Raw genomic sequence first — 15,108 nt, forward strand, 5'->3', positions numbered from 1 at the left:
AAATCCCCAGAAATCACATTGAGAAAGGTGCTGAGATACAGACATACAGAAATCAATCAGTTAAAATCAATGGAAAAGATATATTCATATATATAATTAAAAAAAAAAAAACAATAAATCGAACAATTTTTACAGAAAACCGTGCAGATGTTTGCAACAAGAGCAACAAATGTCACCAAGAGAACAATAAAGGTTAAAAGCAGTGAAAATTGCAGTCAAATAACTTTCCAATGCAAACTAACCTGAGAATTGAAATTGAAATCCTTCCAATAAAAAGATGTTTTTCCTAACTCACTATGATTTTTGGATGATATTGAGGCTGAGCCATGATTGTGAGCGTCCAAGAAAGCACGGCTGAGTGATAAGGAGGAAGCTTTCGTAACACGGTTTTATGAATAAATGAATAAATAAAATAAAAGGCTCATTACAGACAGAGAGAGGGAGATATATAAAATGCATCTGTGTAAGAGCGTATTAATACTTTGACAAGGCAGCAGAGAGAAAGTTGAACAGAAAAGGGGTCTTGACTGCATCGATAGTGAAGAGAAAGAGTGACAACGAACGGGGGAAACGCAAAGTGAAACTATTTTCTCCTCCGTTGTATCTTGATTAGATTTTCTGAGTCTTACCTGATGAAAGTCAATATCCAGAGAATTGAAAAGAGTTTTTTTTTTTTTAAACCCCTTAGGCATTAAAAGTATATTACTCTTCCAAATAGTTGGGTTTTTACAGTGACATGGTTCTTTATGTACGATTCAAAACGTTGATTTCTCAGAGGTCAGTGGTTTTGGGTAACACGCTCACTCGCTCCGTGATCGACTCCTGTTCTTCTCACAAAGAGATGGAGAGCAGCAGCAGCAGCAGCAGCAGCAGCAGCAGCAGCAGCAGCAGCGGCAGCGGCAGGAGAGAGGAAGCATGTTTGTGATTCAGTAGGATGAAATACAACAAAACAAAGTATTATACACACTCCCTGGAAGTCAGAATAGGGAGCCTATTGTTCAGTGTTATCTGGGCCTTGTTTGTTTTCTGTGGACCATGAGTGACACTGGGGCTTTCTGTGTATTCCCATGCCTTGTTTGGTTTAAACACAACCACGTGTGCTTGTAAGTTGTGACATGGCTAACACGCCCTGCGCTGCAGTAAATCCTGCGGGGGCTCAACGCCGGGACTTTGAAATATCAAACACGCACTTCATAAAACTCCATACGGTTATACATTTCTCTTAGCTGATGTGTCACAGCTCTTGAAGTTTTGCATCTTCATAAACGCTCACGGTCGGAGAGGACATTTTTCGATGATTGTTCACTGCTCTTTTGTGGTTCCTGGGGTGTCCTTCGCGAGCTTCTTCTAAGTCCTGGAGCTCTCCGTAAATTGTTTTGGAAAGTCCTGGGGGATGGCTCTGTTAACGCTAGATAATAAAGTAAATTGTCTTGCTTTAACTTTGTTAGAACATCTTGGAATAAAGATTGCCTAACAAGATTTCTGGAGTTTGTTCTTCAAGAAGCTGGATCGCTAGACAAAACAAGAACCAGGCATATGGTGCAAACATCATTTATAAAGAATGAACAGTAGAAAACCGCCTGCAGAAAACTCAACGTGTTTTCAATTGATGTACTGTAGGCCTATGTAATCAAAAGAGAAGTGAATACTTTAAAATTTAGCTCATGGAAGTTGTGTTGGCAAACAGCTGGAGAAAAAAAGAGAACAACAACTGGAAAACAGCTAAACTACAGCTTTATCATAATCATTTTCATTCCCTCCATCCAACGTGAAAACATGATACTAAATGTGCCGTATTACACTCCTCCGTGGCGTGAACATCTGTGTTTTGTCTTATTGACAGGTTCAAGTGCACACAATGCTGGAGTCGGACATTTTGAGCGATTGTCTGGCGAGGCAGCATCTCCACGGCTCCACGGCCCCTTCGCACCAAGGAAACAGCTCACCTCTACCGGCCTTAGATGACTTCACAGGTATGCGCAGATGAAACGGTAGCGAAAAAAAGCAGTGAAAATCTGTGTTTAGCCTCCAACACCTCTCTCTCTCTGGAAAAGTGTGAAAACAAAGAAAAAAAAAAGGGGGGGGGGGGGGGGGGGGGGGTGTAATTGGCCAAACACCTGGGTTGTTAAGCTGTCTCTTTAATTTCCTCCCATGGCCTCATTTGCTCCTTTTCCTCTCCCGCCCCTCTCCCCATTCCTTCGATGATAGCTCATCATGCCAGTGTTTACCTTGTCCAATTACCGGGCACTGACTGCGGGCAAGTTGGCCCTCTCCCCGCCTCGTCCTTCAGCTTCTCCAAACCCCGTTTTCCAGCCAAGCTCTTTTTCTTTCCCTTTCAATGGCTGAACCGGGATCAAGAAGCTGTCAGGTACATTGAGGCTCAGTTGGCAAAAGAGAGGAGAGAGTGTCCAGGAGAGCTGTCCATGTCTATTACTTCAGACTACTTGCAGCTCTACCCAGAAGACTTTGAGGGAAAAGCCTCAAACAGCACACTACGAGCTATGTTTATCCAGGGTGAAACAAGCATGTCAGTGTTTAATTTTGAAAATGTCCCAAGAGGACTTTATCCTTATCAGAAGGGGCCAAATGTTAGAGCCCGAGACCTTATGTACATACCTGAGTGTGTACATTTCTTAATTTATGAATGCTGGTCGTACGGTGACACATCCTATCATCGTCAACGGGGCCGTAACTCAAAGTCAGATCCAAGTGTTGAAAGGCCTGCTGATGGCGAGCAGCAATATGTGATATGCTTTTAAATGAATACTCCAGGCAGAAACTACAGAGGAAACCGTTGTCGGCTGCGTTTGAGCTGTTACAATGTGGTGACAAGTTTTAATGAAAAAAAGTTATTAAATTAAGATGCTTCTGAAACCACCACAGCAGAGTTATTAAATCTCCTCTCTCTCTCTCAGTGTGTTTACAAGTAATTCATATTTTGGCTAAAAATAGCTGAAACATGATGAAATGTTGCTCCTGTTTCCAAATCACCCAGTTAGTCAAGGCAAGGCAATTTTATTTGTATAGCCCGTTTTTTTTTACAAACAATATGTGACACACTTTGAAATAAAGTTAAACATGTTAAAGGGATAGTTCAACATTTTTGGCAAATTGGCCCATTACCATAATCCCTATAGTCATAGCAGTAGGTTTCTTACCTTTAATTGTCGGTGCAAGCTATTTTTAGAACGGCGGAGCAGAGCCATGAGCTGCTCAGAGCTACACTATGGAGGCTAATGGGATTTCTTGGTTTCCCTCATCAAACTCATCAAATACACAATCCAACAACTCCAAAACGCTCTGGTGGACAAGTTGTGACCTGCACATTCACCACGCTATGAGATAATAACAGAACGTTACCAGACAGAGTTGTTTTAGAGGCAAATGCAGAGACTGCTTGATGAAAAACTGTCCCCGACCGGAACTAAAACAACTCCGTCTCGTAACGACCACACAACAAGATTTGTAAATATTTGATAAAAAGGTGAAGATAAAAATAGAGTAGATGAAAGTAAGAACAGGAACAAAAACGCAGATGTTCAAGTAGCACTGGGAGCTGTTGATAGTATATCAATAGGCAAATAGAAATGATAATAACAGGTTACTGCAAGTGCAAAATAAATAAAGCCGCTTTATTTCTCTTTATTAGCCTCCACATCCATAAAATATCAGAGTTTTATTTTAGATACACACTTTTATTAGTATAAGTAAACATCGTAATCGAACATCTGCACTGTTATGTACCACAAAGAAAAACTGAACAAGACTCTTGTTTCTTCGCCAGCGCTAAGTGAGGCCTGGCCGGCAGTTTTACTTGGTAGTGTAATAGTAAACGGAGATTTCAAACGCTCATTAGTCATCGTCATTTTGTGACATCACTGACAGTTGTAGAGAGAGAGAGCGAGAGAGAGCTGAAATGAAATCACCTCTGATCCAAAACAAAGAAAACATAATTCACCATCCCTCTCTGACATGTGTATCTACACTAAAAATCCAAATTTCTGGTCTTGGAGCTGAGACTTTATTGGTTCCCACTGCACAAAGCAAAGCAAAGCTTGAAATAAACTCCTATAATATCTATACGTCTCTGTTTCAGGTGTGTACTCAAACAGCAGCACCGTCCACAACAGGCCAACGTCAGAGTTTCTGCCCCCATCAGCAGACACCTGCCCCAGGTATCAGGGCTTAGAGGGAAACTTTGACGCCAACAGCCCGGGGAGCATGAGAGAGGGGTGAGTGTGAAATCAAAAAGTCCATTATTGACGGTATAAGATGCGTTGTCAATGCTTAAAAGGATAGTTCAACATTTTGGCAAATTGGCCCATTGCCATAATCCCTATAGTCATAGCAGTAGGTTTGTTACCTTTAATTGTCGGTGCAAGTTGTTTTTAGAACGGTGGAGCAGAGCCGTGAGCTGCTCAGAGCTACGCTACGGAGGCTCATGGGATTTCTTGGTTTCCCTCATCAAACTCATCAAATACACAATCCAACAACTCCAAAACGCTCTGGTGGACAAGTTGTGACCTGCACATTCACCACGCCATGAGATAATAACACAACGTTACGAAACAGGTCCGTTTTAGAGGTACATTCACAGACTGCTTGCTGAAAAACTGTCCCTGAACGCAGCGCGCATCAGCAGTTTTGTATGAATTTCCCTCTAAAACAACTCTGTCTGGTAACGTTCTGTTACATTATCTCATAGTGTGGTGAATGTGCAGGTCACAACTTGTCCACTAGAGCGTTTTGGAGTTGTTGGATTGTGTATTTGATGAGTTTGATGAGGGAAACCAAGAAATCCCATGAGCCTCCATAGCGTAGCTCTGAGCAGCTCGCGGCTCTGCTCCACCGTTCTAAAAATAGCTTGCACCGACAATTAAAGGTAACGAACCTACTGCTATGACTATAGGGATTATGGCAATGGGCCAATTTGCCAAAATGTTGAAATATCCCTTTAATTCTTCCTCCCATTTTGAAATAATTGATTGGTTTTGCACTGAGATTTGCAGACCGAACTAACCATTAAGCAAAATGACTTCTCAAATCATGAAATACAGCTGCAAAACAATAAATTACAAATATATGAATATTTTTGATATGGTTTATTTTCTCTATTGTTCATTTTTAAAATGTGATTGCTTTTTATTCCTTGGAAGGCAGAGTACTTTAATAACACTTAACGATGTACCCAGAGGCAAACAGGCAAATTTAAATGGTCAGTTCATCCATGTTAAATAAAAAAAAATAGAATAAAAAATCTTAAAACATATTTTCCTGCTTCTACCCCTCGTGGTGTCTGGCAGCGTGTTGCGTTATCTGATGCTTTGACTTCTGCTGCCAACCCAGTACAATGGAGCTGAATGGGATTTCATTTGAATTTGGCAGTTTTCATTTGGAGCTATTTTCTACTGGAGATAAAAATAGTGAAAACTGACCACAATTTTCTGCTGCTCTCTTCATGTCAGATCTCCTCTTACAGCCGCGTATTCTCGGGTGTTTTTTTGCTGCATAAAAAAAAAAAAAAAAAAAAAATCTGCTTCTGCCTTTTTTATGCGTCTTAAGCGTACTCGCTTGACGACTCTGGCGTTCGCTGAAGCATTTTATTTTTTCTTCAACTACCCAACACTTCTGAGCAGTCCCTCCCTGTGTGATGATGTCAAACCCCAAAATCCTATTTCAACCTCAAATACGTGGACGCCATCAAAGCCCAGTTTGGATGCGACTCTTAAAGATTTCGCAGTCACTTAACTCCGGCTCTCTCTTCTCGTCTGGGAATCAGAGGGAGAGAGAGAGCGATGTGAGCTTTATGCATTCTTGAATAAACCAGAGACATTATCACCAGAGATGGAGTTATGGCTTTGTGGTTGCGCTGATTGGGTAGTTGGAGGCCGCAGAACTTATGTGTACTGTAAACTGAGACAAATTTTGTCTGCCAAGTATAAAAGTAGAAGTGAGACTAAAAAGATACAGCTGAAAGCCTCCAGGCTGCAGTTTCTGGACAATATGGCCTCAAATCATTGGTCATTGAAGGTTTGCCTGTAAACTAACTTTTATTGTCACAACAGTAACAAGAAAGGCACTTACTCCATAAAAGAGAGTCGATAAGGGCCAAGATAACATTTTTTTGCGGTTTAATAAATGAAATAAAATCCTCACATATGATGCACATATTTTCTTGTGAAATTGGACCAGGTCTTGGCAAAAGTGTCAAGATGTTTTGTTTTTTTCTTTCCCTCTTTCTCTGAACACGATTTCACACATATTAAGGTTTTTTTTTTTTTTTTTAAACTTGAGGTTTTCACACATTTCTTTAAACACTGGTGCATAATCTTCTCGAATTAAGACATTCCTCTACACAAGGTCCAACTACCTGGAAAAATTAACAGAGCTTTCAGCTGCATTTTGTCATATTTTCATCCACAGATGAGACTCAGTGGAAACCTTTGGGAATTTTCCAGTCAGCGAACCTTGGACTTCTGCTTTCTCTTTTTTTAAAACCCCTACAAGATGTAATATTATTAATGATAATGCATATTATTGTTGGTTGAAGTGTGAGGACACTGTTGGGAGGAGCTTGAAAGGAGCCTTGGAAATCCTGGACAAGTTGTTTTGATGTTCAAATCTGGTTTGAATCTTGTTTTAACATTTATGGATCGGGACGTCCTTCAAAACACTTCTTTTCTTTTTTGAAATTGCACAAAAAGACACTGACATGATTAAGAAAAAAGACATTCATGGGAATGGACCTTGATGGAAGGACTGTTTAGAGACGGATAGAGACGTAAATCCAAACTACAAAATACTACAGTGGATGAAAAGTCATGGAAAGTGAATTTACAGTGTAAACACCTAAATCCCTCCAGATGCTTTAGCAGCAGCAGCAGCAGCAGCAGCACTACACCTGGATTTCTCGACTTGAGTCCCTTTAATTAGATTTTCAGGTGTCCGTGTGTGTGTATTTGTGTGTGTGTGTGTGTGTGTGTGTGTGTGTGTGTGTGTGTGTGTGTGTGTGTGTGTGTGTGTGTGTGTGTGTGTGTGTGTGTGTGTGTGTGTGTGTGTGTGTGTGTGTGTGTGTGTGTGTGTGTGTGTGTGTGTGTTTTCAGAACATATAACTGCGCTTTGATTAATGCAGCATCAGTCCGGCCTCCATTGCCTCAAAGCTTTTTGCAGCCAGAGCTTCCATAAGCTATGCACAATCTGTCCATTGACGTCTCTTTATAGAGACTGAGGATGTCATAGAATCCCACTGGTGCCCGCAGTACACGACGGCCTGCCAAAGCCAATACCAGACAAGCACTTGTTTTTCCCCCAAATGACTTAGCGAGACGTTAAACACGTGAAAGTAAATTATCTTTGCTTCACAGCACAGCCGGCATCGGGCTCTGACCTCATAGCCAGGCGCGTGTTTACTCTGGCCGGGACGAGCCATTTTGACGTCTTTTAATTATTTAATACTTGAGGGATTCAGAGGCCCCGCGCGCTGAGGGCTTGTCCATCAACGAGTATTTGTGATGTGCAGTGTTTGTGTGTTTTGCGGCCAAACGGGGGGAGGAGAGGGGCTGGTGAAGAGCTGGATGGGCTTTTTTGGAGTCCATCACATACAGACGCACTAAACATTGGGATGGCTCTCACAGAAACGCTATTATACAATTTGAAGGAAAGAGAAGAAATGAAAGTTTACGCTGCAGGAGCTCCGAGTGACATCGGATCCAAATAGCTGGTTTAACTGAAATGTTTGACATGTCCACACATTTTTGTGTTTTTTTTCTGCAGCACTAACATGCAATAAGTTTCTCTAAGTGCCTAATTGGTAGTGCCTGGGCTCACATTAAATCTCCATCTGCATTACATACATTCACCATGATCCTCTGAGATCCAGTAAATCTATATTACAGAAACGCTCTGCAGCTTCTGCGCTGCCAAAACCCCGAAAACAGATAAGTTTTGCGTGCGCACGCTGGCACCTCTGGTAAACCTACTCATCCCCTCCTCTGATCCAGCCCAAGTATGTTGCTATTAAAAAAGCAGCCGTGGATTAAGGCAGAGCTTGTGTACAGTATAAAGTGCCTATAAACATAAGATCTTAAATTCTGCAAGCAGGATTCCTCTCATTCCAGATATAAGGAGGGCAGCTGGCTGTAGTTAGTAGGAAAGAAAGAGAGAAAAAAAATTTAGTGATGAGGGGGTTTAGCTGCTAAAATATGATCAGAGGAACAGTTTCCTGAGGTTGTGCTGACAGCCGCTCCCTCAGGCGTGGGCTCTCTCTCTCTCTCCGTTAAGCTCATGCATCTGAGAGGTTTTTTGGGCACGACGGCCACAAAACAGAGGAATCGACCCGGCAGGTCCACGGCGCTCACACACACGGCTCACGACTCAGACATCCCAGCTATGTTGTTGCAGCGTCGCAAGAATGTAAGCCGAGGAACAGCCTGGTTGTTTATAGTTAAGGTCAGCACTGCTGGTTCAGGGGGCCGCCGCGGGGTGGAAACCCAGAGAAGTGTTGGATTCTTGGGGCTCGTAGTCATCGTGCCACATTCATTTCGACAGTCATAGTATATCAAAGCCCACTTTGTTTACATAATCCTATACAAAGCCTGGATTTTATTACCTTGGGAAGCCACGGCCATCTGTAACTTATATCAGTTTGGGTTTCAAAAAAGTCCTTCTGATTAATTTTGGCTTTTATTGAGTTTCTCCACTGAAAGCACAGACTGTTAAATTAAATGTAATAGCATTTGACATGGGAAATGGGTAATAAAGAGACCTGGGGATGACAAATGATAGATATGTAAAGAAATCTCCAATCATTCTCTTCTTTTTTTTTTCATAGCTGGTCAGATGCACGTACTGTATAGAAGGTGCTCGGGCCAGCAGCCATCAGTATCTCTGACAAGGTTTGGCTTGTTTATGAAGTCCTCTAAAACCCTTCCAGCAGAAACCAAGGCCATTTGGCTCTCGGGGGACCAATATACTACAGTACATCATCGGAGCAGAGTTCTCAGGCCACATGAAATTCAGAGAGCGAGAGCTTTGAAGGAGGAAGGAGGCGGGGAGGGGGGGGGGGGGGGGGGGGGGACTCGAATACCATACTGGGGGTTTTCAGCTGCATATCTCCTTGGAGAGAGATTTGACCGCCTTTCTTTCTTCTTGTCGACTTGGCTCAACTGACTCATTCGTTTCCATGTTGAGTCAGACTGTGTTTGTGCACACTCAGCACATTCTTGCAGCATAGCGATGGATACAGCGCCGCACAAAGCACGCCTGCATTACTACCCCCCCCTTAACCCCCCGCAACCCCCTCCCCCTGAGGTGGAAATACTTACTTATATAAACTGTACTGTTTGTACACGGGCTGAAGTATTCACATGTTTGTGTGTGATAACAGCTGTGGCCACATTGGCAGCTAATGATTATCTGCCTGAAGTTGCTGAGAAGCTCTCGGTCTGGTTGTGATTAGATCAGAGATTTGGGTCAAAGTTCAGTGAAATCAAGTTTATAAATAACTACAATAGATAGATAGAAACTATATAGACAGATTTTAATCTACATTATATTTGATTTACTTGTGTTTATAACTTTTTAAAGGGCACTCATTTTTAAATACTTGGAAATTCACATTTTCAACCCCCCCGGACCAAATCAAGGTCAGTGAAGTTACCACATGTGGTTCTTCACTCTTTCATCATTTTTCAAGAGGTATATAAATATAGGATATAAAAGTTTACAAATATAGATAAAGTTAACCCTCCTGTTGTCCTCCTGGGTCAAGGAAGAAAGGAAGGAAGGAAGGAAGGAAGGAAGGAAGGACGAAGGGAAAGAAGGGAGGAAAGAAGGAAGGGAAAAAGGAAGGAAAGATAGAAGGAGGGGAGGAATAGATTGGGTCAAAAAGGAAGGACAAAGGGAAGGGGGGAAGGAACGAATGAAGGAAGGGAGGGAGGGAGGGAAAAAGGATTGTGGAAAGAGGGAAGGGAAAAGGGAAGTAAAGAGAGATGGAGGGAGGGAATAGATTGGGTCAAAAAGGAAGGACAAAGGGAAGGAAGGGAGGAAGGATGGAACGAACGAAGGGAGGGAGGGAGGGAAAAATGATTGTGGAAAGAGGGAAGGGAAAAAGGAAGTAAAGAGAGATGGAGGGAGGGAATAGATTGGGTCAAAAAGGAAGGACAAAGGGAAGGAAGGGAGGAACGAACGAACGAACGAAGGAAGGGAGGGAGGGAGGGAGGGAAAAAGGATTGTGGAAAGAGGGAAGGGAAAAGGGAAGTAAAGAGAGATGGAGGGAGGGAATAGATTGGGTCAAAAAGGAAGGACAAAGGGAAGGAAGGGAGGAAGGAACGAACGAACGAAGGGAGGGAGGGAGGGAAAAAGGATTGTGGAAAGAGGGAAGGGAAAAAGGAAGTAAAGAGAGATGGAGGGAGGGAATAGATTCGTTCGAGGAAGGAGAAAGGCAGGAAAGAAGGAAGGATGGAGGAAGGAAACAGATACAGCAGCAGGAGGGTTAAATAAATATTTATAATACATAAACTAAAATACTTTATTTTTCTTGTCAAAAACAAGTTACCAATGTGGTTACGTGTCCGATTTAGGGTTAAGAAGGTCGTTTCTCAAGTGCTCGCCCTCTGTTTTCTAAACTGTAAATGTTCATCATGACTGTATATTGTTTATTACATCTCTTCTTTTCCAAACAGTTTACTCACGTACACTGTCTAGACATAACATGACAACAGTTTTCAAAGTTGTGACTGAGTCAAGTCATGAAGCCATGGAAAAATAATTAAAACTACAAATTGAGTTACTAATGATTCAGAGTGAACTGGCCACAGATCAGCCGCAACATTAAAACCGAGTCAGTCGCTTGTTTAATGTTAATGTTTGGGGGGGCGCTGAGTAACTCCCCCACCTGCATGGGGCTGTGTGTCGTCGACAGGAACAGGCCGTCATCGCTGTTCATGGCGGCCGAGGTCAGCCCGGCGAGCTCCTCGTCGGACCGAGCCGACGTCCGGCTGCAGGGCTACCAGAAGCCCTACGGCCATCAGCAGCAGGTCTTCTCCCAGCAGCAAGGTAGAGTCAGCATCCGCATCCGCATCACAATCTGCATCATCATCTGCATCCCCCGTTGTTGGTTCTTGTTTGTGTTTCTCATTCCATCTTAGCACAACTCCAACAAAAAACCCTGCTCTGGTTCTTGCATTGCTGCAAGAACCATTTTTATTTTTCTTGCGCACTGTAGCACTTTATCACACTGTATTATATTTGGTTTCGTTGGGTGCTCAACCCATCCTAGCACAACTCCATCAAGAAACCCTGTTCTGGTCTTGCATTGTTGCATCTTCATCCATTTTATCCATCGTAAACAGCCCATCTCACCTAAATTTACTAAATTGCACTATACTTCCTGTTTTTTGTTTCTTTTTTTTGTTTATTTGTTTATTTGTCTTTTATAGTAGTGTCATGTTAACTGTTTCTCTTTGTAGTTTTATTATCTGTTTAGATACGTTCCAATTTGTGTACCAACTTTCTGTGTTTCTTGTGTTTTTCCTGTCTATATGAATTATGTTGTTATGTCCTTGTTGTTCATTTTAATGGCTTTTAACGCCTTGCCAGGAGGACTACAGTCTGAAACTAGCCGTTGGCTAACACTGGCACTTTTACCTTTTATTATGTTCATTAATGTGCACTGTCCTCCTTAAAGGGACAACGAGGAGTTTTGGAAAAGCGAAGCGTTTTCACACTACATTTATGAGCCTCCGTGCACACCGTAAAATTCTTTTGACCGGCGCAAGACGGACTCATGTTTTCATTCATCAAGAATTAAAGTCAGAGGTTCAAAGAGGTTCACATACCGTCGTAGTTCCGACCATAAACGGCGATTCAGCTGCGTTATTCTCATGACTCGTTGCGAAACCGAAAGTAAAAAACGCTGGTCGGCTCGACCAGCATCTCCGCCACCACTAATAATAACAAAATAACGATAGAGACAGAACGATATATTTATCGAAAATGGGCCCATTAACAAGTGTGGGTAGCGGAGATTCATCCACATTAACGTGAGACTTTTTTATAACCGAATAGAAACTCCTCGTTGTCCTTTTAAATAAATAAAAATAAAAATAAAAATAAAATAAAAATCAGCATCAGCAGATAGAGTTCTCAACGGGCCCAAAATTTCAATAACCTGAGGGACTTGAAGCCCGAAACCGGCCCGCACAACATCATCACATACAACACTTGTTCCGAGTTGTTGTGAAATAAATGATGATGAGCCCCCTGTGCACCTCAGCAGTCTGGCTTCTCTGGCTCAAATACAGTATCTTTAATCACTTAAAGTCAACCAATCAATCATGTCCCAAAATAATAATCTTACCAGGCAGGCTTCAGCGTCAGCCTGGGGGGAGAGAGTAACCATTGCACATCATGTAGCTGCATTTAATGAGCCGTCAACACTTTTCCTGCACCTGAACGCTGACTGAACTTCGCTCGCACTTCACAGCTCAGCACATCTTGTTTTAGTTTTATTATTGTTTTTTTAGTCAGAACGGAATTCAGCATTCTTTATTTTTATAATTTGCATATTCTTCTTGCTTAAAGCAGAAGTAAGCGATCCGGTGGTTTTGGCTAACTTCCTGTCAGCTGATGGAGTTAGCAGTCCCCGCCCTCGTCCCTACGTCAGCACATTCGTCAGGGAAATTCATGCAAAACTGCTGATGCGCGTTCCCATTGGGAACAGTTTTTCATCAAGTAGTCTCTGCATTTACCTCTAAAACAACTCTGTCTGGTAACGTTCTGTTATTATCTCATAGCGTGGTGAATGTGCAGGTCACAACTTGTCCACCAGAGCGTTTTGGAGTTGTTGGATTGTGTATTTGATGAGTTTGATGAGGGAAACCAAGAAATCCCATGAGCCTCCATAGCATAGCTCTGAGCAGCTCGCGGCTCTGCTCCGCCGTTCTAAAAATAGCTTGCACCGACAATTAAAGGTAACAAACCTACTGCTATGACTATAGGGATTATGGCAATGGGCCAATTTGCCAAAATGTTGAACTATCCCTTTAACAGATAAAAAAAAAAAATTCTCTTTTCTGTTCTCTCTCATCGTCATCGTCTCCTCTGTGTTTTCCTCAGGCTGTCTGTACGGAGAGGGAAAGGTGTCTCAGCCCGGCAGCGATGGAGGCTTCGAACCTGCCAGTTACTTCACGAACCCCTCCACCTCGCACTCCACAGGTAACAGAGTTCAACGTGTCTTTCACCTGTCTTCACTGTGGGGGGGGGGCGCTGTGCCCTGACACCTGACGAGCTCTGTACAGTTTATAATAAATGCTCAGGCAGGTGTTAAACTACTCAACTTCAACTCTGTCACTTTTCATTTTTTAAACATGCTCTGTTATCTCTGTTTGTTAAAGGGATAGTTCACCCAAAATTCAAATTTCACTCATTATCTACTCACCTTCATGTTGTCGACTAAGAGCTGGGAGAAGTTTCAGAGTCCTCTGTGCCTTCTCTGAGTTACGGGGGCGTCCGCGCAGCAGTACTTGTCCATATAATGGTTGTGAATGGGGCTCACTTTTCTTCGTCCAAAAAGACACACCAAAAAACATCCAAATACCTCCATGCTGCTCGTCTGTAATGTCCCTCTTGTATTGAAGCCCCGACATGAGAAATTGTTCTGAAAAAAATTAAATAAGTCTATATTTTAAGCTTGTTTGTAGCGGAAACTCCCAGTGTCTCAGTTCACTGCTCTTCCTGTGTCAGTGCAAATCTCGCGTGATTTGCAATTTCTCATGTCGGGGCTTCAACACAAGAGGGACATTACAGACGAGCACTATGGAGGTATTTCGGAAATTTGAATTTTGGGTGAACTATCCCTTTAAGAAACATTTCTACAGGTGAACAAACAATTTTTTCGAGCACCTGCAGGACAATCCTGTTTCTGTCGTCATAGACCTGTTCAATTCATGTCTTATGTTTTCTTAACTGAACAGACTTTATCCTGTATTTTTGATGTAATCAAGATCTGCACAGGTCTGTTTTATCTTTTTGTTGTTGGACTGATCATTTCCCCTGAGATGTTCCCTTTTCTGTTTTTAATCAATATGAAACAAACTTTTATCTGGTTATCTGGTTGGCAACCAAGAAAAGATTGATCGATCGATTGGGGAACTGACTCTTATGATTAAAACATACAAAAAGAAACAGAACGAGCCAGTTTTTAAATTCCTTTCATGATGCTGCAACACTTGATTATTATCATAATAACTCCGGGTCCACTTCTCCTCGACATGAAAACAAAAGAGTTGTTTTAAAAAGAAATCGTTTTTCTGTTTTGTCTCCTCAGGGTTCGACCTGTTGCAGGACCTGCAGGGCCAGGCGGGCGGCGGCTACTCCATGTCTCCCTGCCCAGACGACAGCTTCCTCTTCCAGGCCGGAGGCGTCGACCGCTGCCTCAACCAGATCTACTCCATCTACCTGGACTCGTGAACACAAAATCACAATCACTCGCTTTGCTCTTCCAACAGCGTACGGCGTTGAACAATGTGTGACGGACAATCACATCCACACGATGCTGTGTGTTAAAATCTGAAGTCGCTCTCGTTTTCTTCTTGACAGATGTGAAAAATTTAGTTTGAACGGTACAAACAAAAAAAAGGCAGAGCTGGGTGTTTTTTTAAGAGGAAACCAACCAGGTCAAATTATAGATGTAAATAGCAGTGACTTTTTTATTCAGAGATGACCACAGCATTTGTGATCTGGATAGAACGAGCTATACGCTTCATTTGTTAGTTTGATCTCTGATAAAGTCGGACAGATCTCTGGCTCTGCCACCAGGAAATGAACAAAGTGGGGTCTTATAATGCAGTGAGGGAGGGAGGGAAGGGTTAATAAATAAATCTAGTGAGGTCAAAAGATGAAAAGACGTAGTTTGACTTAGTTCTGCCTCACACATCATTCTCATTTTTCAGTTTTTTTCTTCGTTTTCTTTACTTCTGTAACATATTGAAGCATTTTATTTTCCTTTTTTTTGGGTCATAAAGAGAAACAAACACTCACGGTTCAATGTTGTAAGGTTGTCGGCCGAAAAGGTCGGGAACCATTATGTTGCATTTATCAGTCAAAACC

At 42.3% G+C, this 15,108-nt stretch overlaps 1 protein-coding gene across 1 annotated transcript in view; it reads left to right on the forward strand.

Annotated features, from left to right (window-relative positions):
- Positions 1-14,831, forward strand: part of glis1a (GLIS family zinc finger 1a) — a gene marked incomplete at its 5' end in the record, with an annotated part of 35,133 nt that extends 20,302 nt beyond the window's left edge. Inside the window, 5 exons of the mRNA XM_083991007.1 lie at positions 1,844-1,973; positions 4,097-4,232; positions 10,922-11,055; positions 13,117-13,215; positions 14,327-14,831. Of these exons, the coding sequence (XP_083847133.1) occupies positions 1,844-1,973; positions 4,097-4,232; positions 10,922-11,055; positions 13,117-13,215; positions 14,327-14,469 (642 nt within the window). The 3' untranslated portion in view covers positions 14,470-14,831. The remainder of the gene's footprint in view (positions 1-1,843; positions 1,974-4,096; positions 4,233-10,921; positions 11,056-13,116; positions 13,216-14,326) is intronic.
- Between the last annotated feature and the right edge of the window lie 277 nt (positions 14,832-15,108).

Source organism: Trachurus trachurus (genome assembly GCF_905171665.1).
Source record: "Trachurus trachurus genome assembly, chromosome: 17".
NCBI lineage: Eukaryota > Metazoa > Chordata > Actinopteri > Carangiformes > Carangidae > Trachurus > Trachurus trachurus.